The sequence below is a fragment of the Dermacentor variabilis genome, chromosome 9, assembly GCF_050947875.1.
Source record: "Dermacentor variabilis isolate Ectoservices chromosome 9, ASM5094787v1, whole genome shotgun sequence".
Lineage (NCBI taxonomy): Eukaryota > Metazoa > Arthropoda > Arachnida > Ixodida > Ixodidae > Dermacentor > Dermacentor variabilis.
Window position 1 is genome coordinate 129,394,630 of NC_134576.1, and position 21,545 is coordinate 129,416,174.

The 21,545-nt window shown below is 46.6% G+C and overlaps 1 protein-coding gene and 1 non-coding gene across 2 annotated transcripts; one reads left to right on the top strand and one right to left on the bottom strand.

The window, feature by feature from the left end:
• Nucleotides 1-3,737: 3,737 nt before the first annotated feature.
• LOC142558543 (arylsulfatase B-like) lies at nt 3,738-19,735 on the bottom strand. Its single transcript, XM_075670676.1, has 9 exons — nt 19,724-19,735; nt 17,908-18,067; nt 16,300-16,412; nt 14,128-14,238; nt 12,220-12,346; nt 8,498-8,809; nt 7,268-7,406; nt 5,309-5,648; nt 3,738-3,902 (listed from the first exon to the last, which is right to left on the bottom strand). The coding sequence occupies exons 1-9, from the start codon at nt 19,733-19,735 to the stop codon at nt 3,738-3,740; spliced, it is 1,479 nt and encodes a 492-aa protein (XP_075526791.1).
• TRNAS-UGA (transfer RNA serine (anticodon UGA)) lies at nt 9,097-9,169 on the top strand. The gene has a single exon. It is a non-coding gene; the product is annotated as a tRNA-Ser (tRNA).
• Nucleotides 19,736-21,545: the final 1,810 nt, after the last annotated feature.

Here is a 21,545-nt window from a genome sequence, read left to right on the forward strand (position 1 = left end):
AGTCTGGAACTACGGGTTAATTTTGACCACATGGTGTTCTTTAACATGCACCTAACTATCTAACTATACACGAATGGCATTCCGCCCCCATCAGAATGCGGCATCCGAGGTCAGGATCGAACCCGCGACATGGCTTCAGCACCGCAACGCCACCCCCACTGAACTATACCGCGGCGGGTACTGCGACAGGAATATACATCTGTGAACGTCTCTTCGGGGTCTCCTCAACCATTACCGCTATGGTCATTGGTGGTGTGACACGTGTGAACGGTGGAGCGTTTTGGCTTACCGATCCACGATATCTCGAAGGTGGGCTTATCTGTGGGGCAGAAGAACGGTCGTTGTCATTTGTGCCATTGCACGACTGGCCAACACGGCTACATTGCGCTAATTTAGAACAGTTGGTACAGTATTGTTCAAAAGTCCGCAGGCCATAGTGTGCGCGAACGGAGCGAAGCTTCTGGGCGATTCTTTAGGAGCCCCAAGGTTCCGAAGACGGAAACCGGACACTTGTTGCTCGCCATCCGCAGCTTTCGAGTGTCAAAATTTCTCCAGGAGCCCCGCCGCCCGTCTGAAAGCGGACGCGTTCGCCCACCCTGTGGCCTTAGAGCATTCTGTACGGGACTGTACACACTTTGGCGAAGAAAGAGCACTCTTGCATGGGTGTCTGTCGGCTCGTCCAGGTTCCCTTCAATAGCGTCGTCTTTTCGCTCAATACGGCTCTTACCCATCTTCGCCTTAGCGCCCTGTGGAGGATCGGTAATTCTCTCGGGCGCTCGCGAACAGAGTCGTTGCAGAACGTGGCTACAGACGTTGTTCTTGTTGCCTGAAAAGATGACTTGTGAGCTGCGCGACCTTGACGCGACTTCTTTTTCTTCGTCCTCTCATTCTCAAGCAGTGACGCTAGCCCATTACGGGGGACTGGCCAAGAAGCAGGCGGTCTTCAAATTAACTTTCGGTGAATATATATATATATATATATATATATATATATATATATATATATATATATATATATATATATATATATAAATCAAATTAACTCACCTTCTGGAAAGCGCTGGATGGCGTTACTTTATCTATGCAGCTCTCCAATATTTTACGCGGGAGCGCCGTCTCGCGGAGCAGACGTGGGAATGCAGTGAGGATGTCCGCATGCGCGCAGAGCTTCCCAGTGTACGAGCGTCGTCTGCTAGGACACCCTAATTCAAACTGATTTACACCCTTAAGGGTCTGTAACTCGATCTGTAACTCGCGCTCTTACACCCGTAAAGGCTTTAAGGTTGTCAGTCATAGAAAGCGTCCTTGAGGGTGCAAATAGGTTTACAGTGAATGAACCAGGGCATAGTCCGTGCTGTTGAGCCGATAATGTTATAAAGCGCAATAAAGAACTACATCCGTTGGGTGACGGACAACAAGCTTGCGGAGACATCGCGGCAATTTCTGCGCGATGCAGAGTTGGGAGCTTTTATTTAATTTACTTTATTTCCCTTATGCCTTGAGACAAATGCTGCTGAAAAAAAACAAAGCGAATGACAATAAAAACTTTCCTGTTGCTCAATACAATAGGTTGACTTTGCAAATGAAGAAGAATACGCGGCGATATTATAGGTGGTCTCCAGGATGACGACAATGCACTACTAAGGAAGTCTTTCTCTGTGCTGAAAAATCAGTGGCGGAATAGAAGACAATTGTTCAACGCACTCAGGTTCATTCAAAAGACGGTGCTTTGTCATGATCATCATCTCGCCAATGATGATCCTTTTCTGCCTTGTTTTATTTTATCTTCAGTTGGTGCTATCCTCCATGATATGCGTATGACTGTTTCCTATAAAATAAATTCAACATTCTTTTACATGCCTATGCTAACGCGAGTTTTCAGCTCATATAAACAGACTTCTATGAAAGAAGAAATGAAAGTCGGCGCAGTTGGTACTGATTCATTTTCAACTGCAACATAGTACAGAGGCAACGAACAGAAACGACTAGATCTTACAGAGCGCTTACTCTCGATTGAATCTCTCTACTCCTCCAAGGTTCTGCTTCGCACTCACGAATGGCCTTTATGTAATTCGGTTGTACTGCGCCTTTGGGCATTAGATGCCACAACCGCCTTGCAGAACCATCAAGAGTCGTACGAAACTTTATTGTATAGTTGTTTCAGGACATGGCTCATAAATGTTTGTTTTGCGCTCATCGGTGGCCCTTATGTGGTTTGGTTGTACTGCAACTTTGGGCACCAGGGGCCAGAAATGTTTTGCCGAGCCATACGCAGTCGTACGAAACGTTGTAGTTGTTTCAAGAGACGGCTCATATCTACGTTGGGCACCGGCCACCCTGATAGGGATGAAACCTATACACCGCAAGGACAAACGACAGAAACAATAAGAAAAAAAAGGAAATATTGGTTAACTTAGGGATAGCACAATACTGATCGAGCATATTTCGCAGACGCACACGCACGCACGCGCAAGCACGCACAAAGATTGTGGCCCGATTGGCACTCCCAGCAATCTCAATGAACTTATGCAAAGCATCACATCACGCGGTTTTCCAGTGCGTTGACAGGACGCCCGTCGATACCGCGAAGTAAGTACACCGTGCTGGGAATTACATCGCGCAAAACTGAAAATATAGCCCCCGACTAGCCACGACAAGTGAAAGATTTTGCGTGAGAAAGCGACACAACTATGCATATGTCACCTAGGCGTGGGAATACGCAGGGCTATGGGCATTCAGGGGCAAGCACCGGTTCGAGATGGTGACGTCCTTCGAAGAAGAGGAGGAAATAACTTTACCAATAATGAAGAGAGAAATGCGCGGATTGAGTCCGGCAACGGATTGAGGTTATATTTTTCAATATCCACTATTTTTCAAATAGTGGATATATCCACTTAACTGACAGTGAAGCTTTGCATCCGAGGATTCTATACTGCATAGTGAGCCGTACCTTAGCCCTACTTCACTGCCAATTGTTCACTTTCCGAAGTACCGCCTCGAGTCATCATTTCAAATTATTGATCTCTCTCGATTTACCCGGAAATGGTCGATCGAGTACGACAAATCGCAAGTGGTCGATCGACACAGTGTCTACCTTCGAATAAACGAACAAAATTCTAGTGACACAACACCTTTTAAAAGTCAGTTCCTATATTCAAGCAGTCTGTTACGATTCGGAAAAAAAGTACTTGCTTGATCAAATTGCTCGAGCACATTCTCGAATCATCACCTCCATGCACGTGAACAAAGAGTCCGTTTCTCCAGTTTGTTCGCATAAATGCGTCTGTCTTCTAAACACATAAATGCAGATTTAACATCGCATGGCCGTTTTCGCCTTCACTTTTCATCCTAGGGTGGCGCGTCATCTGGTGGCATTTGAAATGTACCACACATTCATTTTTTTTTGTCGTAAGTGACAGTCTCCCACGAAGTATCAATTTTCTTACAAACCAGTGCCTACAAAATTATTACACGCCTGCCGTATGCTGTCGCCTGCACCTGTAGCTTTATGTTTTATAAAGTTATTTTAGCTTATCGTTCTCGGTTCTAACTCTGAAAGCGATGAAAGCTCTTGCCCAAGCGGGATGGACACAAGCTATTTAGAGAGCACCCGTCAACTCCGAGGCCTACTCGAACCACACAAAAACTGTGCCGCTTAACTTATATATTATACGCCGATCTTCTTCGTTTCGCAAGGTATGTCTCGATGCGCAGCACACAGTCGGTGGTTGTCCCTCTCAGCAGGAGCAGTTGTGGTACTGAGCCGGCGCAACTCCCACCCATGGCGCCCAGAGGCACCCGTGGTGCTCTGGGTATCCCCGCTCACTGGACTTGCTGGCGCTGGAGTTTGGCGACAGGGCTTCCCGGTACGCTGCTAGCTTTCTCAGTAATCCCTCTCGTATCTGTGTAGAGAGAGAAATAGAGGCCCTTATTCGTTTATTGAGCACCCAACCGTAGTGCTTCACGACTGCTCGTAAAAGCGCGAGCGCCTGTGTGTAGAATACCCATCCTACGTGCTATACACATTTCGTTCCATTATTCAATATCAAAAGCACCACTAACGTGGTGCTTTTGATTACAACATCAAACATTACAACATCAAAAGCACCACGTTAGCCATACTGATAACAACAAAGCATTCGGAGCACAAGTACACGTTTTGTAATGTAATTTTCAATGTCACCGTAATTATAAACCCATGCATCCCATTTATTGAGGATCGAGTGGCCTATTGATTACCGGACCAGCAAAACAAAAAAAAGAACAAATTTACTTCTTATAACGCACTTATTTGCATATTCTTTACGCATTGGCACTTTGAGCAAAAATTACGAGCTGCAGATGCACAGCTTAACGGCTGGTAAAACACAAACACGTGCCGTTTTTTCGTGAGCATACGGATTTCGTGATTTGTACAGTAGGCACCAAATTCTGTTGCTTGAATGAGCTTTTACAAAGCCGTATATGTTATGAAATAAAATAAACAATGAACAATCAAACAATTACTTGTTTCAGTTCAAGTCGCAGAGTGTGACTTGAACACATGTTCAGTGAACTCTAAGCTCTGAACGAAGTCAACTCGCTTTCCAAGCGAGCAACTAACTGGAGTTCGGAGTAGAGCGTCAGCGCGCTGTCTGTGAACGTTGAGGAGAAGAAAAAATGCGATTTCTAAGGTGAACCATGAACGATGTGGCTGTCCTACATCTTACGATGTGGCTGACGTTGTTGCAATTCTTCTTTGGAACCTGTGAACCAGGCTGGGAACGTCTCGCAGCCAGGTAGGAGCTCGAGAGAACTTGACAGTCCCTTATGGCATATGGACGGTAACAGAGGCCGCAACTCTAGCAGCTACATGAATGACTGTACATCACTTGGCGCCATAACTCATAGAACACAAGAGAGTGTATCCGTGGAGGTAAATATTTTCTAGAGGAATCTGTACCCTACATCTCAAACTTTATCGACTACGAATAGCCCCCTTCTTTTTGTTCGTCCACAGAGAACTATTTCTTGCCCCGTGTTCTAAATAAAGTTTACTTGTTTGGACTTAATCTCCTTCCCCCATTTTTGTCAGCACGGGTATGGAGATGGCAAAATTGGGTTAAAGTAAATGCGGTAAGATCTCATATCTCACTCATATCCCAGAACCTGGGTTCCGCAATCCCTTGCATGTTCCAAAATTCCTTCAATGTATTAGTTTCAAAATTTCCTCTCTCGTGTAATACCGCGTTCGTTCAGCGCTTTTTCCCATCACGCTTTAGTATACCAACTGTCGCAGCGACACACTCTTGTAGAGCTCGCTTCGTACCTCGGGTTCGGACGTAGCCAGGTTCTTAGTTTCGCACGGGTCGCTGACGACGTCGAACACGAACAGGCTGTCGTGGGGATCGAAGTTGCTCGCAGTGTCGCCCGATCCGTCGTTGCCGCCACAGTGAACGGTCGCCTCCATGCGCCAGTCCGCTCGCGGGGACGTCGGCGTCGAACTGCTGCTCGGGTCACCGAGGGCGCCCTGCAAGGCTTTCCAGGCGTCAGAGGACCTCATGAGGTCGTCCAGGTCCAGGTCGTTGGGAGGCTGTCCCCGCGGTGGTGGCACACGTCCGTCATGTGCTTCGTCTTTGGGTCCGCTCAGACGCTCCACTAGCTTGTACCTACAACCATAGTGTTTCGTACAATTAGCTAGAGTTAAACTGGGGCGCTATAGCGTCTACTGGAGCTGCCAGCAGGGCGGTTCGGGCAGCTTGGAAGCGATGATTAGCCCATGGATTTGCCTACACTTCTTCCTTCTGGCTCTAAATGACTTCGTGACTTTGCAAACTGATCATGTTAAAAAAAAGTACTGCGTTATAGATATTTAAATGGACGGCAGGATTCGAGCGCAGATCTCCTAGAGCAGAAGCCCAATATTGAAAATACATATTACGCCACGGACAGCACGGACAAGTGCTACTACTGCAATTATTGGCCATTATGCATGCTCGTAGAGTGTTACTGCCTTCTGCATTTAAGAACAAAGAGGTGTAGACTGCTATGAAATTCATGCTAATGAAGGCAGATAAAGCGTAATAAACGAAGCCACACGAACGTCTGAAGCTACAAGCACGAAGATCAGACAAATCCATGTGCTATCCATAATTCCCGACGTGGCTGAACGACCGCAGCATCAGAGTTCCCTCTAGTAATTATTGTAGGAAACTCTACGCCTGCAACCCGAAGACTGATTAAAGGCGAACTGCAGCTGAATTTGGACCGAAATAAAGAAAAGGCTAGTTTCAAGATAGTGTGCCACGTAGAGGAACCTCCTTTCAATATGCATAGCTTTGTGTTATAAGTTACTGCCATACACGACATGATATGCCTCTACACATGCACTACCTTCCCACAGAACCACGCGGTAAGGATGTCGGGACATCAACGCTTTCGCAATCCATCGTCAACGTTTTAGCATACCGTTTCACAGGTTAACGTTTTATCCAATGTAATACCAGCTGGCTAGCCTGTGATGAGGGAATGGATAGAGGGAATAAAAGGTGATAGGAGAAGAGAATCGATAAAAAGAAAATTGAGAAAAAAAATGCGCACACTCAAAGCGATGCAACGCGCCGAAACTTTCAGAGCCGGTCACACAGTCAACGTTTAGCATACCCTTTAGGAGATCAATTTTTTAGCACACAGTTTGGCAGATCAGCGTTCTTAGCACACCGTCGGAGAAGTCCCGTCTCGGCAGACCTCTACGCGAAACCTCTTCCAAGTAGAATGTTTAGCGGGTTACAGACAAGGTCAAGCTGCCTTAAAGATAGGTACCACAAACGCGCATATAACGTGAAGACAAAATCGGGGCCTGTGACTTTTCATGCACTGACAGTATTGTCGCTTCGAGCCTATATGTTGGGTCACTGCGCATAAAACGCCACGTGAGGAAACCAGTGAGCACGCGTGAGCACATACAGGGGGAAGCTATACTAAGGCTGGTGGACAGGTCCCTCAGCGCTACAATGACTTGACCGACAATGACCGCTTCTACTTAAACAAACAGAGACTCACGAATGGGCATTACGTTGGCCACTCTGAGAACGGATCATTAATCTGTCAGTGGGCTCGAACATTTGTTGCTTGACTGCACGAGCAGTGAAATCTTTCTCGTTAAAAAAAAAAATCGGGTATTTGAGCTTCAAAATAAACTCTCGTGAGTTAACGCCAGGTGTCTGTAGTTGCTTCGTGATTTGTTCTTCTTGGCGACGTGCTACGCTATCTGCTCGTGAATGCGCACCTGCCGGAGAGGAGAGCCGACGTCCGCTGCTCGCCTTCCAACTCCAGGAGTACTTCGTCGCGGCCTTCGCCTTCTCCGGTCGTCAACGCCTTCCATAAGTTCCTGCCGTCCACGTCGCCAAGGTCCGAAACGTCACCACCTTGCGTAGGTGCGTGCCAAGACATGAAAAACCGTTGCGCAGAGGAGGACGGGGCAAAACTAGCGAGTTTTAGCGTGCCAGTGAACGTTTAGCTATTACGTTTTACGGACCATGAGAACTACGCAAACTTCGATAACAACAGCGGCACCCGCATAGCCATCCTATGACAATTTTTTATACCACAACTCCCTTAAACGTTTTTTCTGTCGTGTTATTGTTTTGGAGAAGAGAAGGTGAAAAAAATCCACATATGTTACTGATTGTTGCTGGCGAGTCATTTTCAGGAGCAGATAGAAAAAAAGACGTGGTCGTCGCAATTATAATTATGTGCGCTCCAGCTGACGACAGCCTCACAAGCTGACATCATCGGCACTCCTGAATATTCCGTAAATCGTGAGACGCTTACGGACGGGCTGGACTCTTCGAAGTATAAATTATTTTATTTTCGGCCCACAGGCACCGCCATTCTGGGTTGTTACACCAACTATATGTCAGTTTAGTGCAATGCGATGTCAAATTAACATGGTGAAGAGACAACGAATGCACCCGTACAACAGTTCTCATGCTTACAAACCGAACGTATACCGCGCATTTGCTTCTCACAGGTATATATATAATGGCAGCGTTAAAATAAGCCCCAAATAGTGGCACCGAAACGCTTCCGCCAAATCGTCTATGAATACTTGTCAAAAGATCGATGCTGAAAAAAAGACGTAGATGAAGAAGGATAGGTACACAAAAAAAGTGCTGACTCTCACCTAGAAGATTATTCACGAAAAAAAGAAAGAAAAAAAAACGTGTGTATACCGTGGACGCCTAAACAAAGATAAGCTTTGCATGCGCGGCAGAACCATCCGGGTACAAGAATAAAAAGAAGGCAAAACCTATACATCGTCACGTAAGGGGGAAAAGAAAGGAACGGCCCAACCTTCCTATATATACCTTGCTTCGTGTTCGTCTTTGTCTTTTTCAAAACTGGTTTGACAAATGTGAGCGTTCACCAACTTGCTCAAGTTTCTCCGCTACTGTAATCTACAAAGAGCAGCTAAACATCCTTTAAGCTTTACCGCCACTGTCCTAGCCCACCCCACCTGCGGCTGCGTAAAGAGTGGGCGCCCAGTCGACCATGTGCAGCATCTGCTGAGAGGGCGGCCGCCGTAGAGTATCTCGGAGGCTAGCGGACCAGAACAGCGCCGGCGTCCTGACCCCGCCTTCCCAGGCGTCCTCCTTGCCCCCTCTCAAAGGCCAGTTGTTGCCCGCGTTAGGTAGCTCGTGATACGCCGTGGCCAGCGGTGCCGCGCCGTTGTCGCTGGCGAACACCACCACGCTACGGGCGAGCATGTCACGTGACTGCAGCGCCTCGAGCAGACGTCCCACGGACTTGTCCAACGCGTCCACGGCTCCTGCGAACACGCGTTCGCCAATCGCGCTCCCGTTGAAGCCAGAGATGTGCACAGTGAGGCGTTCCCCGCATAACTTGCATGCTACGGTTCTCGAATCCGGCAACATTGATGCCCTCAGGTAGCATATGTGAGTTTATTGGCCAGTTGCCTTCACCCAAAAAGAACACGTTCTCGTGACGCCTGCGGCAAAAACGGCGTTCCACGTCCGCCGCCAAAGTCTATGAGTGGTGGCGCTGGCTAACATTCCCAGGGTTCTAAATACCCAAGAAAGTGGATGGGGAAACGCCGCCGCGGTAGCTCAATTGGTAGAGCATCGCACGTGAAATGCGAAGGTTGTGGGTTCGGCTTCCACCTGCGGCTAGTTGTTGTTTCATCCACTTTAATTTTCACTAATTTATCGTTTCTTTATTTCATTTATTCAGCACAAGTAATTTCCCCTATGTTGGCCTTGATGTCAGTGTTTGTTGGCTTGTCATGATATGCTACGGTTAAAGGAGTACCACTGGGACCTGACCGTACGGGCGCCACAGACTGTGACTTCAGTGCGAGTAAAGGCACAATGTACAGTCTCGGGCAAAAGTCCTCAGGTCAGAGCGTGTGCGCCAACACGCGTTGACTCCGTGCCCAGCAGAGGGGCCTCTATTTGACTCGAACGGTACCAAGGTTTTTGAAGAGGGAAGGGGACACCGTTTCTTTCTTAGTCATCCACAGCTTTCGAGCGTCAAAACTGCGTACTTCAGGAGCCCCCCCATCCGTCCAAAAGTCTGCATGCTCCAGCACGCTGCAACTTTGGCACTTTTGGTAGGGAACAGCGCATTCTTTCTTTCTGCATCAGGTCAAATCAAGTCTAATTTTCGTCACAGCGTTGTTATGGACGCAGACAAAACGCCTCAACAAAGGCCGACTATACGTGTGGGCTACTAGGCTTAATAACAGGGAATCTTTTTATATCTAATAGCATTCCTTTTAGTATGCTTTATGGCTCAGGGATATTTAGGTGCAATAAAAAGGAGGCCTAATAAGAATAAAAAGAAAGGATCAACCAAGTGTCTGCGCTAAAGACGACAAAGTCGACATACATCGTAGTCCAAAGGATCCGATGTTGAAATGTTGATTATATCCCTCTATTCTTCTTTATTCACTCATCTCACATCCTATTCCTATTTCATTTCACGCGCTGTTATCTCGATCTTGTATTCTTTAGCATATACACTTGGTTAATCCTTCTTTCTTTTTTCTTGATCAAGAGGTCAAGTGGACCGCTTGAGGAGATGGTGCAATGTTATTATTTTCGACTGTAATGGAGCTACTTACTCTCGTACCATTAGTGTAGAGTACCGTTAGTACTTTGCATTTAAGTATCGTCTTTGATGGGCCCCACCAAAGCCACCTTCCAGACACCATTACCTGGCGTCAGCCATGGACTTGTATAACGTAAAACTACGCCAATCGGTTTTTATTCCAAATTGGCCATTATCCCTCCGTGATAAGTAAGAATGGTTCAGGTCCAGCCCGTATGGGCAGGCACCATGCCAAACACGGGCAACTCCCGAGCAATACCTATTATATATGAATAATGGCCGATTTGTAATAAACTCAGGTTGGAATAGTTATACGTTATACCGACCCTGCTTAGTCCAAGCGAACTAACTCCATTTCCCAAAAGGTTGCCGTGGAGCGGCTTTGCCTCAATATGACTATGCGTACGGTGGTGCACCCTTTACAGGAGCTAAAGTGTAGCGCAGGTGATTTTTGGTTATATTGACGTTAATCATGCCTGCGCCGTTAATTTTACCATCTCTGCAACTAATTTTCGCTTCGTGCGGGTACCAGCGAAGCCGCCTGCCGGTCATATCTGCGTCGCGCGAACCCTGCTTAGTCCAAGCGAACTCGCTCCATTTCCCAAAAATGTGCCGTACAGTGTCTTTCCCTGATCATGTTAACAGCTGCTGCGGTGCACCCTTGACAGAGGTATGTTGCAGTGTGGTTAATTTTTGTTATATTGGCACCGAGTAGGCACGTTCCGTTAGCTTCGCCTGCCCTTCGACTTATTCTCGCTTTTTATCTCGTTGAGACCCCCGTTTCGATACCTTTTGGGATTAGCTACGACGCTCTGGAGGCGCGAAAGGGTTCCCTTACAGTGTTCACAAGATACCTAGCTCTCAGATATGCCAGCCCGCATGAAGTCCGCTAAGATTACCTTATCTCCGAAAACACGCCTCGGCACGCACCATGTAAGCAAAATATGTAACTGAAAGCTTATTACGTCCCGGCCACGACTTCCGCATGTGCGCCGCATGTACTTCCGTGTACCGTGCATTGGGTGCACATTAAAGAACCCCGGGTGGCCAAATTTTACTGAGAGAACGCCATCTACGGTGGGCCTCATAATGACATCGGGGTTATGGCACGTAAATCTCCAGAATTGTATATGTTTTGTTAAATTTCCTCGCACCTCTTTCGAAGCTTTACACAATAGGTATGAGCTGCACAGCGCCTGTTGGGCCTGCTCTTCCCGTTTTTTTTTTCTGTTAACAAAGAAACAGCATTATACTGTGCAACAACGCCACGAAATAAAATAATACTCGATCCAATGTTGAGAAAGCGCACTTATAACTGTACTACTCAGAAATATTCCATTAAACGCAAAATATTTTAAACAGCTCCAACAATCCACATTGCAGCACAGAGCCGTAACTCTGCGCCAAAAACATGTGGTAGCACTATAAACAATATATTTTTAAGTACCTTAAGCGGAAAAATATGTTGTAAGCGTTTACAACTGAAGTTAAATTGTTGCAATATGTACGAGGGTCTTTCAAAAGTTTTACGCTCTAAATTAGTGACGTGCTTGAGAGCGGTGCATAATACATCGATTTTCTCCGCTTTATATAACGTGTCCCAGCTAATGTACGTTATCCAAGCTTTTCAACGAAAAAATAATTTGAGAAAAACACAGTGCAAGATACGATCTTAAGAAATACGGTGATTAGTCGCTAAATATGTTATTTTCTTTCAGTAGCTTGGCTAACGTTAGCTGCGACACACGGTAGATCTCAACTGGAACCACTTATAGAACTACAACATCATATTTTCTTTTTTCTTTCTTTCTTTCCCGATTACAGAGCGAATAATTTTGTCCTTCAGTATACATTTCTTTCATTATTTTAATATTTTCAGCAGTTTTGAAGGTCATTTGAGGCTGTAAATAAAAGACCTGCTTGAAGCCGTCGGTAGACTTAAACTCTCCGCCTCCCCCTCTTTTCTTTTTAAAACAAGAAACTTCACCAAGATCGTTGTAGTGAATGCTGAGCAAAACAGTGTCTCCGTTTCTTTGTATGTTAAACAAGAGCCTCCTGGGGTCAAAGTTCCTCTCGGATCACAAAACTTTCTGTATCAGGAACACTCACCGGCTAGCAAAGTGCGGTTCCTAGCTGTAATGTAGGAGAACTTGCGCAAGCTTCGACGGGGTGCCTCCACGGTGCAGCCATCGCAGGTGCTGTGGACGCCTTGGTAGCTCATGTACAAGAACAGCGGCTGTAAAAAGTGCAAGCACGTAAACGCCATCATCATATGTAGTCTACTCCGTAAGCGATTTCAGTTTCGGGCACATCTTTTTCGCCGTATCCGCTGCCGTATTGAAATTTTGGGAGCGCCTCCGAGATTGCGCCCACTGCTGCCTCAATATTCGAAGTCATGATAAGGCGACATAATGATATGATAGGAGAAAATAGCGGTCCCAGTTCCACGCTTGCGTCAACGCATATCGTATTACTGTCAGGATTATTTGAAGTACCGAACAGTGAATATCTGTCGAAAACGCCTATGTAACGCGCCTATTGCATTCAAAATATCAGGAAACGCTCGGAAGCGGAGGTCTTTTCAACGGGAAGTAGCTGGGAACTCATTACTGAGCGCAGAAAATAGACAAACTTATGCTGCGCATTGGACTAGAAAGGGAGGGGCGGAGGGGGTATTCAGCGGTGATTTAACGGGGGATGCGAGAGAAATGCGGTAGCACAGCGTCGCACGCCTTTGAGGTCCCAGATCCGCGATTTAATTGGGAGCTCGTGGGGGTCCGGAAGAGACCACCGTCAGTCGCGCTATGTAAATATATACCTTACTGCACATAAGTATACAAATATCTTGTTTTTCCACTTCAACACTCGTAATGCTAACGCATTAAAATTCCGATTTCACCTTTCGTGTGTCGTGCTTCCGAATAATCCGCTTGGCCTCCTCAGTGAACGCGTCCGTGGAGTAGACACCGTCGAGGTTGGTGACAGGTCTAGTTCTGTGGCCCTCGCTGTGCCAAAGGTCTAAACCGCAGTGTCCTTGCTGCGCAGGAGGTCGGCGTTTTAGAAATGACTCTCGGAACTGCTGAACGAGGTGCAAGGATGAACCATCCTAAATTGAAGACGGTTAGCATCCTTACACAATTATCGTGAGTTCTGCTGGCCAATCAGGAGCATTATGATACCGAATTGCCTATAGCAGGCGCAGCAGTGGCACCCGCCTCATACAATTCACACAAAAAAAAAACGGCTTTGCGAAAGCTGCCTGCAAAAATTGGGTAGAACGAATCCCACGATGACTGTTGACGTCAAATGCGATTACCACTCAAGCAGTGTAGTGAAAAAGCGCATTCCTGAAGACACTCTTTATTTACAACCTGCAGTGAAGGAAACAGGCTTAGAATGCTAATCGCATTAACCCACCCGCGCACGACAGCGCCGCCGCAGGTGACTAACTTGAAGGATGAAACCATCGCTGAAGATCTCAGCCTGGGTTTTGCACAAGTTTTTAATGCGATAAGCATTCTTTAGCTCATTCGCCCGTTTTGGCAAGCTTATGCTGTCTGTTATCTGTACCGTGAAACGTTGCTCTCACTCGCAAAAAAAAATCAGGAAAAGCATGTCTGACTGATAAAAGTGAGAAGACGCGCTCTTCTGGCTTAAGATTAAAATTAGAGTTTTATGTCTAAAAAAAGCGCCTATGCAATCACGCCGTAGTTGATTCAAAGTCAGATATGCTTAACTCCAATTCCACAGTGCCAGCGGGACAATATTGACGGTAGTTGGGAGGCCGCGTTTAGTGAAGCCTGCTTTGTGACGCCCGAAGGTGTAGACGCCGCATGGGAAATATAACCTATGATAATTGCAAGAACATATCACAATTGTATTTCTTATATTCTCGAAAGCTTAGTTCGACTTTCCTATGTCTGCCTGACTTCTAAGAACCTGTGTTGCACTTCCATCAATTTCGTGAGAAGTCCGAAACCATGACTACTGGCGGCGCCGTGACTGGCGACGACTCACCCAGTTCAGGCTGTGGTTGAAATAGTAGGCGGCGCCGTTGTAGTAGCCAAAGAAGGTGTCGAAGCCACGCCAGGTTGGCGTGTACTCGACGGCCGAGTAACCCAGGTGCCACTGAGTGTTGTACATGCGCAGGCGACACTCAAGGTCAATTCTGTTGAATACACATCTTGGGCCTAGCTATACAAGTGACCACATCTAGTGTGCAGGTAGTTTCCACTTCGATTCGTGTTTGACGATTAGTTTCATAGAGTGCACTGTTCAATAACGCTTCTGCACGAGAGTCGGATTTCTGTGTGCGTTGGGGAACTATCTTGAGCTTCGTGTATCTAGCTGCTCGTTGACTCCAGAATCCAGCTTTCTCTCTCTCTCTCTTTCTCTTTCTCTGGCGTCACGTGACGGCGTTGGGTTCTCGCTATGCTGTCACTTTCCGATAACGTGGCCACTGTGTGGCTGTTAATCACAGCACCTCTGACGGGCTGCAACCGATGCCTTTTCGATGCCTGCAGCAAGACCTTACGAATCTTCTTTTTTTTATCAGGTGGGGGATTTAGCGTATATGTTGCACTGCAGTATTCGGTGTCGGCCCTTGTGTGTGCGAGCATATGTCCGCATGTCAATCTTGCTGGCACGAAGTTTCATTTCTAGCTTGGCGCAGGCAAGGGTCTAAGCGGGACAAAACACAGCGCAGTCGGCACAATTAAACACCGGTCATAAATAAAAGAGGGGGGAGGATGTATGTCACTCCAGACTATAGCCAACCGCCTATTAGATTAGGTCCACCCACAGGCGAAATGCATATCCGAGAAATCTACATTTTTACCTTGTCGGGCGTCAACGGGGCATATTTTACGCCTGAAAATTTCATAACCCCTCTCTGCCTGTCCAAATATAAAAAAAGAGTTTTAGATTAGGGGACGCAAGCGTCTTGAGTACTGCGTAACACAAAGACGGATTTGGTTTTGTTGGAAGTCAAACAGACTTGTTTACGCAGATAGAACAATGGTCTCATGCCTTTCCTAATCAAAATTTTTGTAGAGTCCGCCGCTTGAGAACCCATTTTCCTTCCATTGGCATCCGTTCTGCTACTCCAACGTGTCACCGGTTATTTGTTCAGCGCTTTATAAGAGCAAACCAGTTTCATTTTATTCCCCGCGATTTTATTTGAACCCACCATTTCTAGTTTGTACCTCACTAGAAAGTATTGAAATTCACCAATAAACAAAGTACTTGGGCAGACGGTACTGCAGTCACGCCAGCCAAAAGAAACACAATATTATTATAACTGGCTAAACTATTACTTCAAGAATCTTTTTCGTATTTGTTTGCGGTTGGTTACTAGCGAACAACACTATGCATGGCGGGATTTTTTTCTTTTCTTAGATTTTGCAGTCACACCCCGCAGCACTCGTGCGCGACTTTATTAATCGAAAAGCACGATACTAATAACAGAGACAGAAATACAAGCCCGCGACAAAGTGCAAAACCAGACCTTGCGAATTAAATATATAGCTTCATTTATTGCTTCTATGGTATACGTCGGGTGACGTCACACTTTTCAGTGTGCTGTCGCCTATCGGGGTCGTTCTTGTGCAGAAAACGTTTGCTAATGCGAGTATTTTGTTCGCCAAAAACATATAATCTTTGGTTGTCGACAAACGCTCTATGAGCTACCAGCAAACACCTTTAAAAGCTGCGATGTCGCGAGGCGGGAACTCCAACCTGGCATCGCCACTCGTCGTCTTTTGTCCCTGCTTCTTTTATCACTTACGAAGGCTATGCTAATGGAACGGCTAATCTTTTTTGCACATAGTGAATGTCTAAAACATGGCAGCCATGACGTGTTTCCGGCTTTTTGCAATTACTTCCGGCACCTGCGTTGCACAAAAGCACGGCCTTCGAGATTGGCTACCGTTATCCGAGGGATAACGGAAGCCAATCTCGGAAGCCGGGGTGCGCATTTGGAGTACGCCTATTTAAGAAGTGTAGTCGGACAAACCAGATCAACATTATATCCCCTATTAGCGCAGCTGCCAGCTTTCATTTTCTTTTTTCAAGCTTCTGTTTGCATCGGAAGACCGTACTTGGAAGCTGGTACAGAATGCGTGTCCATCAATTGACGGCTTTTACCATGGTGAGAAAGCACTACCTGTTGTGTAGTAATTAAACGTTTACCTTGCCCACGATGTGCGTGCTGTACCCCAGCCTTTTCAACCACTGCGGCAAAAGGTGAAACTGCAGCGAAAGGGACTGCTCCGAGGCCGGAGGAAACTCCTGGTACCCCACGTCTACGAGACAATGAATAATAATAGCATATTCAGTAATTAGTAACGTATTTCATGAGCAGAAAAATCAGGCGCACAAATTTCCAAGCGTAGAGAGCTTTCTAAGTTATCAACGTGTGCACCCTACGGATTCCGCCTTTCCGTCCTTGTTTCCGGTCACGCAATTTTTCTTAGGACAAACGGGTACACGAGTATTTTCAGCCTCTTACGGAAAATTACGTGGAAAAGCGAAAGAAAGCCATTGATCTAAGTAACCTTTAAAATCTATTTGAACTGACTAAAATTCTAGTTTCACCCGAAAGACGAAGCAATGATAGCGACATCAAAATGTAACTGCACAGAATAAAGTTCGGAGCATTAGCGGTCGTATAAATTGCAATGAACATTCACTTGCTAATTTAATTACCGTCAATCATGACGGATGGCAGAGTCCGGGTGCGTAATTCCAGGTTGGGGGAAAACCGCAGCGCCTCCACCAGAATCTAATATATATACAGTGCAACAGAGCAGCAGGCAGCGTGTCTCAGCCAGAGCAGCTCTGGCAATCTAGAGCTCGCGCCTCCCGGATGACTGGCGTTGTGGCTGCAGCGCCGGGCATTCCTCTTCACTACATACCATACAAGTACGCTGTCATGCGCGCATAGGCAAACACGAACAGATCTCGCTCCACGACCGCGAAAAGCCGCTGGCACAACGCTGACGTACCGAAATGTGGCAATGGCACCACGGTCTTCACAGACTGTGACAAGGAACAAGAATGGTGGCGGCAAATGCTACACAGTGGATCCCTCTCTGACCAATTACGGGCAATCCAGAAGGCCCGCGATGTGGCTGAAGGGCTCGGCATGGCTGTCCCAACGTGGGAGCGGCCCACGTCAACCTAGGGTTGACCTTCAGGACCCAATAAAGTTATTCATGCCATACCGAGCGAACACTTCGTGCACCACTCGCTCGAACGCTTCTCCTAAGCTTGATTACGTCACCTGCAACACTAGGTGCGCGAGAGCACAGTCCACGGAGCCATCGGCCATCTCGGCTCACCCAAGTTTGCACCCGCCGCAGACTATCTCCAAGATAGGTAGGGCGCGCGGGTCGCGTAGGCGGTCAGCCACGGTGTCAGCAATGCACAGCCACGGCTGTGCTAAAGGAAGCGACGTGCGCTCACTGCCCCCCCCCCTTCCGGCGCACTATTTATCAGGTGACTCTCAACATTGGGCGTCAACGTGCTTCTTAGCCCACCCTCGCACGCTTTCCCTCACAGCCAAAGAATACGGCACGTCGCACTTGGACTTGATACGGAATCTCAAGACGACGACGCCAACAGCGGAGAAAATTTGCCTGGAGTGCCCATATAATTGTTCTCACAATAAAAAAAAAACATAAGAAATCCGTGTTGTATGACCCTTACACTCACATGACGCAACCTGCAAGGTTCGAAGCGCGGAACTCTATATAGAGCACGGTGCTATAATACAAAGGACGCTGAATACCTACGTACTCGTGCGAGCCGGGTAGACGGACGCCAGCAGCGCCGTCCGCGAGGGTGTGCACGTGGATGCCGAGTAGTGGCGCTGCAGTATGACGCCAGTGGCCGCCAGGGCGTCCAGGTTGGGCGTCGGGATCTGGCGAGACCCGTGGAAGCTCACGTCGTTCCAGCCCTGCTGACAAAGAGATGTCGTGTGATCTTACTAGCCACCATAATTAGAATGGTGATGAGGGCGGTTATGAGAAGGAGTAGGATGAGAAGGAAGAGCTTATCAAGAAAGTTCTGCGCCAGGAAGGCTGAGCCTGCGGCCGAAGGGAAGACGAGAGCTCAGTCGCGTGGCACCTGTTCTTCCTAAATTCGAACTTGTCGCTCCTACCTCCCTGCCTGCCCAGTGGCACCATCACCACTGATTTTACAACCCGTGTAATTTATTTCTGGATCGATTGAACGCTGTGTCGCTCAAAGAATATTAGTTTATTCGAGGAGCATATTTAGTGTCAAAACTCAAAGAAAAGCACAAGAACCCCCAAACAACGTTTTCTTGAATGTCGTATCTCGACCGAGTCTACGGAGACTGCCAATACGCTATTTTAATACGTAAGCATTCTTTGGTGAGTCCCGAGCAAAATCTGTCCTTCCCGTGACGCCTTATATCTTCAAAGTAAATGCATAATTGTTTAAATTGATACGGGTAATCGTTATATTAGTGTAATAGTAGATGATTGGCAGCGTTAGGAAAAGAAGAACATTGGTTACGTCATCGTCGCCGTAGCGCTCGCCGCGTCAAAGTCGTAACAGAAGAGTAAAACCAAAAACGAAAATAAAATAAAATGACAGTCCGTTTGTTTGCGCCAGCCTCGGAATATCGTGAGAAAAGCACATTTTCTTGAACCAAAGTAGTCATTTTCCTTGCACCGTCATAGGCATTGATAGGCCATTGTTTGACCGGCTGCTAATTAAATGCTTTGCAGCCGCGACGTCGTTGTTAAACTGCTGTTTTATCGCACACATGATGCGCATAGTCATGCACGCTGGGTGGCGTAATGCATACAGGTTTACTCGCTGGACACACAATGAGGAGAAGGAGGATTGCAGACTTGCATAAGGACCGTCTTGTGGTCTGTAAAGTAACTGACCACGGGTTTGATGTCTCCGACGAGATCAGTATTTTGGAAAACGAGAACTATGCAACTCTTCCACTGCATCGTCACCGTGGCATTGTCTCTGCGCTGAAAATTTTCGAAATAAATTCGATGCGCTTAAAAAGCGTTCGAGAACAACGCACGACGCAAAGCCCGCTACGCAGGCGGGCCTCGTTGCGCAAAACCAAAGAATGGTTACGCATCAGCAGACAATTTCTGCATTCCTCAGAATTTCTGTAGCTTGTTTTTTTTACAGTGCAAAGCTATAGCACTCCGGTCCTTTCAGTAAGAAGCTGTGATTTGGTGCTCTCAATGCCTACAAACGTTTGCATATTTTCTGGGAGTGCGATCAAAACATTGCAGAATAAAGAAATGGGCCTGCAAAGTCACTTCGGGTTAGTATTCACAGTTACGAAAATGAATTGCGGATATTGATTTGCAATCGCTGATGCGCCATATTATGAAAAGAACCGAAATTGTTTGTTGCAAGTAGGTGCCCCATTTATGGTTGACTTGGTGGCCCCGAAAGCCCGAACACGAACGCACCTTACAAGTGCACCTTACTGATACCGATCAACTAGTCGAACCTGGTATGGCACCTCCTAAATTATCTTTGTTTTGCAATACACTCAGTATTATAAACACACCTACGACATTATGTACGGCTGGCAGAGATTTACATTTACCTTTAGTGTCATGTTCAAGAGTTTTATTTTCTTCTTGTCATTATAGCCGTAACTTCTAGAAATGTGAAGCGTTTCGCATGGAGGCACAGAGATTGAAGGCGTTAAAAAGCGGGGACGCAGGCTATACATTACCGCGCGAGCAGAACGCGCAGGCCATCAAAAAAAAGAAGAAAAAAAAGAAAAGAAAATTGGTGACGTGGTGCTGTTAACAATTGGGGAGGATTTATTGCGAGCGATCGACTTATGTATTACGGTAAAAAAGGAAGGCAAAAAGCACAAGTACAAATAATTCCAGCCAGAAAGAAAGTGTAACGCGACACGTTATCAGGAAACAAGTTATTATTTTTTATTTGTTCGTGGACGTACAGGGTGACAGCTGGTTGGCGACACATGGTTTTGTGGCCTTGTACTCTTTCTCTTTTATTTTTGTTTTATTTTATTTTCCGTCCTCCTGTCTCGGGGTATATGTATCGACCACGTGCAATAAATCCTCAGTTGTTAGCGACGCCGCGTACCCCGTATATCCTGTAGTCTCGCGCTATTGAAATTGAAACGTGAGCAGGGAAGTACGAAACATATATAGAACTCATCTCGCAAGGAAATTACTCGAAAGTACGATTTCACAACGCTACTTGCCTGCTCGTCAAGAATGCGCGAGAAAAGTTTCCAGAATGTTCAAGAGAAATATATCTGAATATTCTGTATAGTTGCCTTTCATTTATTTATCACTATTTGTATCCCTTGAGTTCATGTCCTTCTAATACGTTTGCAAAACACGCCTGCCTCTTGGCCAATCCCTCTGAGTGAGTAGGTACCACTGAGTTTAAAATTATTATCATCATCGTCGTTATCTTCTGCACAATACTCAGTTTCACTTATTCGGTGGACCGAGCTGTCTATTGGGGCACATACCCATTTTTGAGGAATGGCCATCCATGTTCACACACTCAGTGTCACGTGCCCAGTTGGCCTATACCCAGTTACACTTATCTAGTGGCCCAAGTTGTCTACTCGAGCACACATAGCCAGGTGCGCATACCCATACACCTAGTGTCACGTGCCCAGTTGACTCATACCCAGTTGTGCTTATCTAGTGGCCCAAGTTTAGCTCGTCCTTGTACGGGCGCATGCCCCCGTAACTTCCAGGCCTAGTTCACCGTGCGGCTAAATATGTATTCCGCAGACAGACGCTAAGCACAGCTGCACGTAATCACTGTTTCACCAGCAGTCTGTTCACAATATACACCACAAGGTGTTTGAACCCAACACTAAATCGGGGCCTAATTCGTTTAATAGGGGCAATTAACCCGCAGGCAAATACTCAGTGAGCCAAGTTGTTGTATAATCACCAAGAGAGCAACCGCTAGTAGCCAGACCCCCCGCAGAGAAGCGGGACGCGGCAGCGAAGGCTTCGCTTTAATAAAACTCGGCTATTTCAGCGGATCCGTGCGAAATCGTGGACAAAATTCATACCCTACCCATAATTCCCGTCGTGGCCGAGCGATTGGAGCACAGTGTTTATCTCTAGTTACGTTTTAGTACAAGTTTGTGCCGTAGACTCGTTAGTATACTCACTAGGTCATCCGCTAGCAAGACGATGATGTGCGGACGCAGAGAAGACTTCTCCGGATGGTGTGTATGGGGGGTCCCGAAACACACGCAGACAACGACACTGTTTTCACAACGGAAGAAGAAGACAAGATAAATCACTTGTGTTATTAAAAGGTTCATCACCTGGTTATTAAAAGGTATGAGCTTGTTCATATACAATAAAAAGAAACTAGATTATCAAGTTTACAACTCTGTATCTACGGAAGAGCAA

Bases quoted from the DNA above. Each gene is read 5' to 3' on its own strand.
- LOC142558543 (XM_075670676.1), bottom strand. The intron at 12,347-14,127 runs GTGAGTCGTCGC...CACTTTTTACAG, and splicing joins TCAACCACAGCCTGAACTGG to CCGCTGTTCTTGTACATGAG. The intron at 7,407-8,497 runs GTGGGGTGGGCT...CACCTACGCAAG, and splicing joins CACTCTTTACGCAGCCGCAG to GTGGTGACGTTTCGGACCTT.